General features: G+C 42.8%; 1 protein-coding gene across 3 annotated transcripts in view; it reads right to left on the bottom strand.

The window, feature by feature from the left end:
- Positions 1-1,002: 1,002 nt before the first annotated feature.
- GAD1 (glutamate decarboxylase 1) overlaps positions 1,003-13,665 on the bottom strand; it is a 49,807-nt gene continuing 37,144 nt past the window's right edge. For all 3 annotated transcript variants that reach the window (XM_075829433.1, XM_075829435.1, XM_075829434.1), the window contains 5 exons: positions 10,560-10,638; positions 9,939-10,088; positions 9,181-9,288; positions 5,239-5,328; positions 1,003-4,158 (listed from right to left, as the gene is read on the bottom strand). In XM_075829433.1, coding sequence (XP_075685548.1) covers positions 3,985-4,158; positions 5,239-5,328; positions 9,181-9,288; positions 9,939-10,088; positions 10,560-10,638 — 601 coding nt within the window. In that variant the 3' untranslated portion in view covers positions 1,003-3,984. The remainder of the gene's footprint in view (positions 4,159-5,238; positions 5,329-9,180; positions 9,289-9,938; positions 10,089-10,559; positions 10,639-13,665) is intronic.

Below are 13,665 nucleotides of genomic sequence, written 5' to 3'. Positions count from 1 at the left end.
CGCTCATGGCCATATGAGATGTTAAGCATGGTTATATTAGATACAAGCGATAAATGCTACACAAGAAGATATGCCATAGTGGCACAATAAGCAGTTGCAAAGCTGGGTTGCCAACTGTGCGTAAATTCCTGGACAGTTCGTAAAAATAGGAAACTTTTTTGCAGTGTCCTTGAAAAAATATAGATGCTTATCATCATTTTACAGTGCACAGTAAATGTGGTCCTATCACTAGTGATGTTAAGCTATAGACATGTATTACTTATCTTTATGATGCATTACGGTTTTCCAATTTGTCGTAAAAATTTTGGTATTCTGTGATTTTTGGATGTTGTCCGAAAAAAAGAAAAAGTTGGCAACCCTGTGGCAAAGATGATATCCCGAAATAAAAAAAGCAAAAGTATTGTTCAGACTATTGTCTTGTTTTATTACATGTCTTGTAAATAAAGCACTATAATAAAGAGCATCTGTCCGGTCGTCCATTTTACCCAATCTGAGGGCAGCATGGGATAGAAGAGATGATGTTTAACTCTTTAGAACATATCGTTTTCTATGATTTGATTCAGTATTTGCATGTATAAAGCTGTTTAAAGGCTGCCAGGACCAATCACTGCGCCCACACAGAGTGATTGACAGCTTTTCCTGTATGTGTCTGTATACATGTAGAGCTGTCACTCATTCTGTGTGGGCGGGGAAAGCAGGACTCACAGGCTTTCGCTTTGAGTCCTGGCAGCCTTTAAACAGCTTTATACATGCAAATACTGAATCAAATCAGAGAAAGCTATATATCCCCGAGCTCGGCATCTCCTCACTATTCTACATTCCCCTTAGATAGGATAGAATAGGAGACCTGACAGTCACTTTAATGTCTAGCTAAACGTTTGACAAACTTCTGACATGTCATAGTGACATGTCAGAAGTTTGGTTTGGTGGGGGTCCGAGCACTGAGACCCCCACCAATCGCTAGAACGAAGCAGCTGAAGTGCTCGTGTGACCGCTCAGCTGCTTCGTGTCTGTTCGGCTTTTTCGGAAAATAAATGTATCATGTACGGACTCAATAGAAAGTCTATGAGCCTGAACTCCGATACATCGGCTTTCCGTAAAAAGCCGAACAGACACGAAGCGGCTGAGGGATCACACGAGCGCTTCAGCTGCTTCGTTCTAGAGATTGGTGGGGGTCTCAGTGCTCAGACCCCCACCAATCCAATGTTCTGACATGTCACTATGACATATCAGAAGTTTGTCAAATGTTTAGCTACACTTTAAGCTTTGGGTCAGTTTTATCATGTAGTTTAGTTTCCAATGCATTTATTAATTTTAAGTCATTACTAATCATTCAGCCTGGTTTCATTTCCATTCTTTTATTTTTAGTTCTGCAGCTTCAAACAAAGAAGGGTTGATATTGTCAATGGAGTTTTCACAAGAGGAAGACTCAACAAGTTTAAATACAAAATGTATAGAAATAAATTGTAAAATTAAAATGTTTTGTGTTGGTCCAGCATTTTGGAATGAATTCATATTATAAATTCAATGCTGATGAATTTAAAGTGCTAGAATTGCAATTTTTATGAGCCTACGTACTAGATTTTTCAAAGGGGGACACGGTTTAACATTACTTATACCCCCTTCATGCAAATGAGCATTAATAAAAGCTAAATCTTAGTACCCCTTGATAAACCTAGACATATATTTTATACTTCTGAACTACATTTGAGGGCACTATAGTATAGATACAGGTTCCACTATATATTTGTTTGATTTCTTTGGCTCACAAAGACACTAAATTACAATAAACATTATTTAGAACTTACCTCAATAATATATACTATATATTTATATATATAAATAGAATACAATACAAATGGAGGAAAATACAAGACACCTCTTTAACATGGTAAATCTCTGCATATAAATAAGCAAGTATTTTCATATACCTATATTTTAACAGTTAAACTGCTGTAAAACTATAACATTTAATCCCAGTTCACAAAGTTATTTGACAATAATGTACACAATCTACACAAAATAATCCCTAGAAATACAGCAAGAGTATACCTGTTACAACGACTGTGCTACTATAACCCCAAGACACTAAGACGGGGACGCACAACTATTTACTGGTTAATGCTTTTCAGTCTGGTTATGTTATGGTGAAAAGCAAATCCAAGACAGATCTATACTGAAAGCAGGATTCTGTTCCACAAGCCTAAGGATTCCTTGTCTGGCAAATTGAGATTAAAAAGTGTATATGCTCAATGACGTATAAGTGTGAATATGTGCATTCTTTATGACATTCTTCTATAATCCTTAAAGATGATCTGTCATGAGGTCATATAAGTTGGACCGGTTAAATTACCTAAACTAGTGCTCTCTCCCTGATTTCAGTGGTGTTTGTTTTTTCTCCTAGACCCCCCCCCCATTCCAGAGAAATGGCACATTGTTGTGTTGGCTCCCTATATGCTAACTTGCTGTAATTAGCCAATGGGGTGGAGCTAGCTTCCCTGCCTCTGATGCTGACCAATCAGCACTAGGTAACTTAAGGGTAGTTCACGCCCTGTTGGCTAACTACAGTAAATTAGCATATAGGGAGCCAAGATTTCTCTAGAACAGAGGGGGGGTCTTGGGGAAAAAAACAGCGCTGGAATCTGGAGACAGCGCTGTTCAGGTCAGTTAACCAGCTCTTCTTATATGACCGTGTGATAGTTCCTCTTTAAAGCCTTTCTCCATTTACTACATAATGTCTTTCCACACCTTGTCTCTATTGTTTTATATCCTGATGATAGCATGATTTAAGTGTAATCTTCTCATGTGTTGCCCGAGTGGGAGAGACCTACAAGAAGCCTGTGCAGCATGGGGAGGCAGTCTATTGTATAGCAGATGCTCTTCCTGTCACTACTTCATTACATGGAATGGAAGTCAAGTGTTCTGTAGGCAAGCTTGCAGAATACAGTAAGGAGGAGGGCTACAAGAAGAGAAATAAATATAGATCCAGCAAAAGTATGTAATACGAATTACATTATGTGGAGTTACAATTTAATATATAGAAGGATATGTTTGACTGAATATTAAAACTAGCACACCATCATAAATGCTATAACACATTTCACAAGATCCTTCATGTGGTGTTTACAATGGACTGGTAAGGGTGACTGAAGACACTTTTTGGTGGTGGCTGTGGTACTCTTGATTCCAACCAATCTCCAAGTGGTTAACAAAATAGATGACAACATACCGTAAGCTCTATCCTAAGACACAATAGCCATTCCTTGAGTTTGAAAAGTTCAACTTTATATCAGCAAGTCTTTCTGCAACTATAAACTTGGTGAAATGACCAACCATGGTAGGGCGTGTGTTGTAAAATGCTAGGGCTGTAATGCAGAAGTTGTTTCCTATGCAATGTGCCTGCCATGATGTATATACCGTCACGCTAGTAAGTGAGTGGATATATACAAATGTGTTGATTTCTCATTACATATTGGGTAAAATTTCAATTTGCCATACAAGTAAAATTATTAAACCATCTGAGCTCCTTGGCTTTGAGGAACATCTTCATGTATCCCTTGTTATGTTTTTTTAACTCATTGAGAATCCTGCTCTATCAGCATTTACTGCTCTAAGCAAAGGCCTACACTACGTATGTCAAGGGCCGGCCCTGTACATAAATATTCACATTGAGACATACAAGTGGATACATATTACGACACTCAGTTACCTTGGGTTTTGTACATATCTGACAACCTTAACAAACACATTTAATGCCTGTGGTCACTGGACACACGAAGATAATATTTCTGTCTTAAAATAATCAACATATATATATATCAGCAACCTATGTTTGTTAAGGTGCCAGAGGAGAACTGTACTGAGGGAGAGTGTTTCCTTAAGGATTTTCTTTTCTTTAACCAAAAACAAAATACTATTCAACCAATTGGGTGGTGCAGTGGGTATCCCCAGCATAGAGAGGGTTCAATGTATTTGGCACATTTATTACAAATCTTGACCCAATCTCTCAATTTCTTCCACCAAGAAGTCAATGTCTGATTTGGTGGCTGCAGGGTTTGAGATCACCATCCGGAAGAAGTTTGCCTTGTCTCCCTGGGGTTGATATCCTACCATTGTTGTTCCAGATTCCATCATCAGAGCTTTTATCTTTGGAGCAACCTTGAAAAAAACCAAAAAAACAACTCATGTTTTATCACTTGGGAAAGGCCGTAGACATTTCGATTTGTGCACACAGCACTTTGCTTCTAATGGTGTTCCTAGTGTTCATCTGATTGCCCAACAAATCGGTAAAGACATAAGCATTTAACTGCAAGGTACATACATTAAGGATTATGGCTTTTAATAAAAGAAGATCATTGGCACTTATTTCTTGCAGGAAATGTTTATTCTATCAAAGGGACAAACGTCAGGAATTTGGCTGAATAATTTGACTATTTCATGGAATAAACATTTCCTGCAAGAATTGAGTATGAATGAACAATTGCAGGACCATTTCACATGCGGCAAATTATCAGCCACGTTCCTGGAACAACGGTGGTTACTGACAATATTGGATTGTTCAGCCAGCACTGGAGGTAAAATCTTCTAATATTAGTTCATTTCCACGAAAAGAGGGAGCTGAAAGGGGTATTAGTCTCATAGACATTATATACACATAAATGTCTAATTGGTTCCGAACCAACCTCCAGCTGCATATCCAGGTGGGAAAATAATGTGCACGGCTCCCTTCATTCATTTCTATGTGAGTTATGGAAGCAGCCAAGCAAGCGTGCCCGGAAACCTCTCCATTCATTCACCAGAGGTAGGACCCTCATCTATCAGACATTTATGGCATATCCTGTAGATAAATCCAATGTGGAATGGGACGAGAAACTGCAGCAGAAATTAGAGGCTGACCCTCAGATTTCTGCCGTGGTTTTGCACTAAAAACTGCTCAATTTCAGCATGCAGGATAGCCCCATTCAGGTCGTTAGTTGCCTGTTGCATTTTTCGTGATGGAATACCCAGTGGAAATGGCATAAAAAAAAGGCTAAAAATTCCCCCCCGTTTAAAGATCGTAGCATTTTCCCATTAAAGACAACGGGAGGCTACTTATAAGTCTATTTTACGCTGATTCCGATGCGGAAAACATGTCGGAATCTGCGTGAAAATTCCGCCGTGTGAAAGATTTCCCTTTACTGTGTCAAACATTTGCAAACCTGATTGCTGCAATTAAATGATGAAAGGCAGAAGTCTCACCTTATGCAGCTTTTCTTGCCTCTCTTCACTTGGGGGCATGGCTCTGAGGCTTGGGGGGATGTACCAGAAGCAGACATTTGTGTGTTCAGGCTACAAAATAATACAGGTCCGATTCAGTAATATAGTAGTTAAGAGTTTAATTAATTTTCTTGTATTATCAAAGACAGCCAAAATAGAATTCAATAAGATCAATACAGTCATCCAATAAGCGCAGATAAAATAGTGTACTACAGATATATAAGATAGAGAATCACTAACATAGTAGGAAAGACACTAGGACAGTGGCGTAGCTATAGCATACCCCCCAACTTTTAAATTCGGAAAAGAGGGAAATTTTTAAGCCACGCCCCCTAACCACGCCCAATATCCCGCATAAACACATCGAATCATGGACAGATCCTTCTGCAAATAACAAGCGCACATTGTCACTGCAGATCTCTGGACTGTCTGGATATCACAGATATTATGGATCAGGTTATATCGTCTTTATGTTACTTTTCCTATCTTGGGTATAACATTTGCTCATCACGGCGGCAGCAGCTGCAGGACAAACCAAAAGGCTGAGAACAATGAAAGTCAAGAGGGAGACCCTGTTGTGGATGACTTTTCAATTGACAGGTAGCAGAGTTACATGATGGGGATTTTTTTTCCAGTTGTGTAACTCTGCTACCGGTCAATGGAAAAATAATCCACCAGAGCCCCCCTGTACATTGCTCCACACACAGCCCCCTGTACATAGCTCCACACACAGCCCCCCTGTAGATAGCTCCACACACAGCCCCCCTGTAGATAGCTCCACACACAGCCCCCCTGTAGATAGCTCCACACACAGCCCCCTGTAGATAGTGCCAGACACAGCCCCCCTGTAGATAGCTCCAGATACAGCCCCCTGTAGATAGCTCCACACACAGCCCCCTGTAGATAGCGTCAGATACAGCCCCCTGTAGATAGCGTCAGACACAGGCCCGCTGTAGATAGCGCCACACACAGCCCCCTGTAGATAGCTCCAGACACAGCCCCCCCCTGTAGATAGCGCCACACACAGCCCCCTGTAGATAGCTCCAGACACAGCCCCCCTGTATATAGCTCTACACACAGCCCCCTGTACGTAGCGCCAGACACAGCCCCCCTGTAGATAGTTCCACACACAGCCCCCTGTAGATAGCTCCACACACAGCCCCCTGTAGATAGTGCCACACACAACCCCCCTGTAGATAGCACCAGACACAGCCACCTCTAGATAGCTCCACACACAGCCCCCTGTAGATAGTGCCACACACAGCCCCCCGTAGATAGCTCCACACACAGCACCCCTGTAGATAGCTAGACACACAGTCCCCCTGTAGGTGCCACATTGCCGCCAGAGCGGAGAGCGGTAGAGGTAGGCTTTATTCACACGACAGGGTCCGAGTGTCGGACGATAAAAACTGCCGTTTTGGGCCGTTTTTCCCGGCCGTTTTGCATCCGTTTTGATTCTGTTCCGGACCGTGTTGCCGTTTTTAACGGCCGATTTTGACCAGTTTTGCATCCGTTTTTTTCCTTGTTCGTTTTAAAATCGGATGAATTTCATTTAAATTTGTTGCCACACACAGCCCTCTGTAGATAATGACACAACCCCCCTGGTAGGTAATGCCACACAGCCCCCTGTAGGTAATGCCACCCAGCCCCCTGTAGGTAATGCCACCCAGCCCCCTGTAGGTAATGCCACCCAGCCCCCTGCAGGTAAAGCCACCCAGCCCCCTGTAGGTAATGCCACACAGCCCACTGTAGGTTGCACCCCCCCCTTCCAGGAGAAGTCACTGACTTCAATGTCCATATATGGACAGTGTAGTCACTGACTTCTCCTGGAGAGGAATCCCCGGCCACAGGGTCGGGGATTCCGCTTCAGAAGTGAGTGACGTCACTGTGTCCATATATGGACAGTGTGGTCACTCACTTCTTCTGTAGCGGAATCCCCGGCCACAGGGTCGGGGATTCCGCTTCAGAAGTGAGTGACGTCGCTGTGTCCATATATGGACAGTGTAGTCACTCACTTATCCTGTAGCGGAATCCCCAATCCCTGGCCGGGGATTGGGGATTCCGACTCCTACAGGGAGCAAAAAAAGACCATCCTCCTCCTCACATGCACTCTGCACTGTGAGGAGGAGGAGGAGAGAGAGCACGAGCGACGGAAGACACGGCCGTCACTCGGGACACATTCCGGTGATGGCCGTGTATTACCCGGCCCCATAGACTTCTATGGGAGCCGGGCGGCCGGGTAAACGGCCGAAAATAGGGCATGTCCCATTTTTTGACGGCCAGGTTTCCCGGGCCGTCAAAAAATCGGTCGTGTGAATACCCCCATTAGGGGTCTATTGTTCCTACTGCAGCCGCGTGACAGCCGTTTTATGAACGGCCGTCACCCAGCTGGGAAACCCTGTCGTGTGAATAAGGGCTTAGCCGGCCCTACTGCTGCCACTCTCTGCTCTGCTTTAACGTCACTCACTGTCAGAAGAAGGAAGGAGTCTTGCAGCGGCGTTCTCACTGGTGTCGATGCCGGCCCAGGAGTGAACCAGTCCAGTCACCTGACCGGTGAGGTCAGATGACAGGTCAGGTGACAGATCAGGTGACTGGACTGGTCCACTCACGGGCCGACATCGATCCCAGTGAGAACACCGCCGCAAGACTCCTGCCTTCTTCTGATCGCTGCTGCAGTTATCAGGGATCAGCTGTTCTGATGCAGCGCCCAGCGGGACATTTACAGACCGCCTGGGACGGCGGGAGATGGCGGGACACCGGTGAGAAACCGGGACTGTCCCGCCGGATCCGGGACGGTTGGGAGGTATGGCTATAGGGGCCCCGTTGCCACGCAGCGCGCTAATACAAAGTTTGTATGTGCTGTGATGCCGGCACTTCCTGGTTATGGGCATGGTTTGTTTAGACGTCACAGTCACATGGTACACTCAGTGTACCATGTGACCGTGACGTCACGAGAGGGGGCGTTCCAGCCACTGTGGAAGAGCCGATGCGGAAGAGCATGGAAGACTGTAGGTGAGCTGCAGAGTGGGCCTGTAATGTATGTGTGTTGTATTGTATTGTATTGTATTGTATTGTATTGTACTGTCTGTTGTATTGTACTGTCTGTGTTTGCGGTGGAGAGAGGAGAGGGGGGCTTCAAATTACAGGCCCCCCTCTCCTCTCTCCACCGCAAACACAAACTAGATGACACAATACATTACAAACTGTGGGTCGCACTCCCCCTGAGGGGTTGTGTGAAGACCTCCGGGGGGTCGCGAACCACTCACCGAGGTCCTGCTTCCAACTGTATTTGCGTCCTCAGACGCAGATCCAATTGAATTTAATCCTGGAGCAAGGAGCTGACGGCTCCTTCCTCCAGAATTCACTGCCGTGAGCTATTAGTGGTTCGGCGCCGACAGGCGCGATTTAGTGACATCATCGCGCCTGTCTGCGCCGAGTTACTCATAACACACAGGGCAAAGGAGGAGAAGGATCTCCTCCTCCACCAGTCGTGGGAACGGGGATAGGTAAGTAACTATTATTTTTCTATTATGGTACAGGGAGCATTATACTGTGTGAGGGCAGCTATGGGGAGCATTATACTGTATGGGGGCAGTTACGGGGGGCATTATACTGTGTGGGGGCGGCTATGGGGTGAAGTATACTGGGGGGGCTGTTGGGCAAGGCGGCTGGCCATAAGCGTGGCAGGGGTCTTGTGGTGTTGGGGAAGGGTAGGGGGGGCCCAAGCTGAATTCTTGCACCAGGGCCCATGAGCCTTTAGCTACGCCCCTGCACTAGGACATTGCAATACAATTACATCTTTCATATTTTCATGACTGATTGGAAAGGGGAAGCTGTTGCCTATATGGATAATTTGTGGAGTTTTTCCACTCTTTATTGCAATAGTTTTTAATACTCTCTTCTATCTAATGTGTGAAGACTAACCTCTCCTTTGAAGACCATCTCAAAATCTTCCCGATTGTAGATCTTTGAATATAAATATTCTGACAGCTCCAAGCATTTGTTGATCTGTTGTTCGAACCCTACAGTGCCCTGTTTAGGAGGGAAACAAAATAGAATTGACTTTCAGAAAACTCAACAAAATCTGAATTAATATGGTGATTACTTTCTTCTCCAGGAGGGAAACATTGTACTAGTTATATCTAGATCCAGTAGAAGATCAGGTGCATAACAAATGAACATAAGGCCCCATAATTAAAAAAAACTCAGATTGAGCCTAACTTTGCGATGACCCCATCAGAAGCACATGAATTCGACACATAAAAATCTTGTGATTTTCGTTCTTCACACTGTGCCCACTTACCAAGAAAAGGAGGATAAGGCTATCCTCCGGCACCCAAAAACCACGACTGGCACTAGACAGACCCAATTGACTTACAATACATGCAGCACATTTCCTCCCATCAAATCTGATGGAAGTTGTGACAGAGGCTTCCGACGCAAATGTGAACAAAGCTTTATCCTCATTTTCTTGATCTCCCTAAAATCTGTATTTAAATTTCTATTATCAGCTGCCCCCTTTTGCTCTTCCCTTTCTTCATTGACAGCATTTGAGTGGAGATTGGCCCACCTGGCTGCCGGACCCCATAACAACTGTTATCTCTGTTGCTTTGGTAATAACACCCTGTAGATGTTGGCTGGAATTTATCTTTATTTATTGTCCTATATTGAATCATTTCTACCTTTGCTTTCCACATCAACCAGAATTTAAATATATCCACATGGCGGCCACATTGAATTGCTTTGTCTCCAGTGTCGTATGATATGTCATATTGCTTGTCTTGCTGGAAGAGGTATCCTGCACACATCTGATTGCATCCTTGAAGTATACCCTGGTGAACAGAAATAGAATATTATTGTATATATATATATATATATATATATATATACATATATATATATATATATATATAATTTTATTTTTTTATATATATCACATCACTTTCTTTCCATCCATCTCTGTAAGATTTGTGAACTATCCATATATGTATAGATTTTTTTTTAATTATTATTTGCACGGCACTTGTTTTGCATTTTGAAAGAATATGATTTTCTTTTCCGTGTAGGGGAGTAAAATCTATAACCCTACTAAAAACTGTATAAAGAAGTTTCAGTGTCCTTAGGGATACATTCTATCCAGTACCCACTACAATATTTGCAAAAAGATATATTTTCAACTTTGTTTTTGGTCGCCTAGCTAATTGTATTTTTAATATACTGTCCTTAATAGTAAGAGAGTCTGAATATTGTATTAACTAGTACTAGTGACAAAACATTTCATAGCCTCTTATATAAACTATTACCTTTTCCCTTAAGAGAATTGCAGAACATTGGAGTAAAACACCCATCATCTTGTGGGGATTCCAAGTCACGGAGTCAGCTCTGTAAAAGAAAAATGAAGGCATTTGTTATATAGTAGATAAAACTAAAAACTCATATTGAAATGTGTGGTTAAAGGGGAAATTGATTTGAAAATGGCCATTTCTGTAGGATTTTGAGTGAGTGACTACAGTAGAAATCTACAAACCTTACAAAAGGGGTTTGCTATGCTCCACCATAAACTCTATGACATATTCGGAGATCAATTTTGGATAGGCTACCTCCTTTAGGTCGGATGTTCAATTAAAATGCACATAACTATTTTAACAAAAATCGGATGGTTTCCAGAACCTCTGAGCTAAATAGACATCTTAAAAAAATCTAATTGTATAAATAGCAATTATTTAAAGAGGTTGTCTGGTTTAGGAAAACACATTTGAAATTACCCTATTATGGAATTCTAAGCTAAGGACGGGTACAAAGAGTATATCTTGATCTAGAGGACTCGGCACGCACTCGGCACTTTTATGCATTACATGGCCAACCTATTAATTTCAATAGAAACTGTGTAATGCTTAATTTCTCCTGTGGTGATGCTGCAGGAAAGTTGAACACTCGCTGCCGAGTTTCCCTACAGATTACAGCTGTCGCTGGTTCCAGCAGCAGGACATCCTGTGATCCGTTTATCGCTGCGTGGACCCTTGTAACAATAGAAGATTGTCCAAAGCTAAAAACCACTATAATATCATAGTATTATGAAAAGCTATCTATAGCTGCTGTAATGTTCAGATAACTTGGAAGGCTACAGGAAATGTTCAAATTTTTTTTATTACTCCTTTAAGAAAATGATTAGGCTATAGTTACTTTCTAAGGCAAAGGGAGTTGCTTTTGGTACTCTGTGCCCATGCAATTTACATACTGTATATAATGGGCAAAGCTTTGTCTAGTCTGCTAATATCCTTATAACTGGGCATGGGTGGCAGGTAAGATATTGTACTGTACCCTCTACAATGTGGTTCCTTGGCTGGGTTAATGGGTTAACCCTATACTTATCCTCCCTATCCTATGTGAACAGAATATTTGGGCTATGGTCTTTCTTAAGAGTAGTAAATAAAGTAAATGACACAAAGCCGTGATTTTTGCTATAGTATTCATGTGTGCTGTTGTACTAAGCTTTCCTACATCTTCACTGACTTTTCTTCTCTATAGCTTGAGGCTTCCATAACGAAAAAACATTCTTTGTAAATGAATATACAATGTGCATCCCTTATATAACACACAGTAGCAATGTGTTCTGCTTGTCCCTGGCCGCCAGCGCTCCTGCACTCATAGAATAGACCCCGTGATGTTTACAGCAATAGATTGTGTCTTATTTATAATCCCAGCAACCTTATTCTTACTGACGGTTTTTGTCAAGTTTCAGTGGGGCAAATAAAGAGGTCATGTCGCAGTTGATTTTCCCCAGGCAATGGAAAAAGGCAAGGCAGTAACTTTGACATGTCAGCTACTGTCTCATCAATACATGCTAATGAGAACAGTGATATCAAACATGTCACTTTGTATCTCATGATAACAACGAAACAGCATTGCAATGTCTGCACCCTGCGCCTGTTATCGCTACTGAAGATGCAAAATATGACTTTCTCTCACTTCTTACAAGAAATGCCATATAAAAGGTCATTATGATGGGCAGCGCAAGACCAAGGATGTGTCCATTTATGAGATTTGAGTTGAATTGTTTCTCCTCTTCACCCATATACAGAAAGCTCTACATTCAAGATAGCATTGTTTGGTAAATTATAATATTTTGCTCTGCCAATCAATATTTGTTTTTTTTACAATTGTTTAGATAATTTGCACAAATAATCTGTCTGATAAGTAAATAAAAGCCTTTTCATAATTGACAAATAAAGCTGTTTGGGTCACTTTAAGGCCAAAGCCACACGTGGCGGAATTCCTCTTGAATTCCGCAGCGGACACTCCGCAGCGTTAATCCGCAGCGGAGCCGTTTGTCCATTGACTTCCACTTTTATTTAGCAGTGTTCATTTAGACGATGCGTAAAATTCCGCTGCGGAGCATAGACTGCGGAGCGGAATTTGGTGTCCGCAGCATGCTAGGGCTGTTGCGGAGTTGTGGTGGACTGGTTGCGGACTCATGGCGGAATTTCTCCATTGTCTTCAATGGAGATTCTAAATTCTGCAATGAAGTCCGCAGCTGTCATGAAAATGTTATATGTGCTGCGGATGCGTCTTGCTTTTTTGACATGACATTTCTTCATTCTGGCTGGACCTATGTATTTCTAGGTCTACAGCCAGACTGAGGAAGTCAATGGGGCTCCCGTAATTACGGGAGCGTTGCTAGGAGACGTCAGTAAATAGTCACTGTCCAGGGTGCTGAAAGAGTTAAGCGATCGGCAGTAACTGTTTCTGCCCCCTGGACAGTGACTACCGATCCCAATATACAGCAACCTGTAAAAAAAATAGAAGTTCATACTTACCGAGAACTCCCTGCTTCTGTCTCCAGTCCGGCCTCCCAGGATGACGTTTCAGTCTAAGTGACGGCTGCAGCCAATCACAGGCCAATCACAGGCTGCAGCGGTCACATGGACTGCCGCGTCATCCAGGGAGGTCGGGCTGGATGCCGAAAGAGGGACGCATCACCAAGACAACGGCCGGTAAGTATGAAATTGGTTTACTTTCACTAGGGAAAGTGCTGTCCCTTCTCTCTATCCTGCACTGATAGAGAGAAGGGAAGCACTTTGACCGCAGTACGCAGCAGCTAGTCCGCATCAATTTACTGCACATTTTGGGCAGATCCGCCACAGAATCTGCAACGCAGATTCTGTGCGGCATTGATGCGGACAGTTGCGGAGGAAAACCGCCACGTGGGGGCATGCCCTAAACGTAGCGTAAATACTGAAGATTTTCCGAAACTGATTTAGTTCCGGAAAATCTGCAACATAATACAGTATCAGCAAAGTGGATGAGATTTTAACAAATCGAATCCACACGCTGCGTAAATGCTGTGCAGAAAAATCGCGATTCTGCCGCAAAAAACGAAACTCAGAAAAAAAACTAATCTTATACTTA

Source organism: Rhinoderma darwinii, chromosome 6, assembly GCF_050947455.1.
Source record: "Rhinoderma darwinii isolate aRhiDar2 chromosome 6, aRhiDar2.hap1, whole genome shotgun sequence".
Lineage (NCBI taxonomy): Eukaryota > Metazoa > Chordata > Amphibia > Anura > Rhinodermatidae > Rhinoderma > Rhinoderma darwinii.
This window is presented reverse-complemented; position numbering and strand designations above follow the sequence as displayed.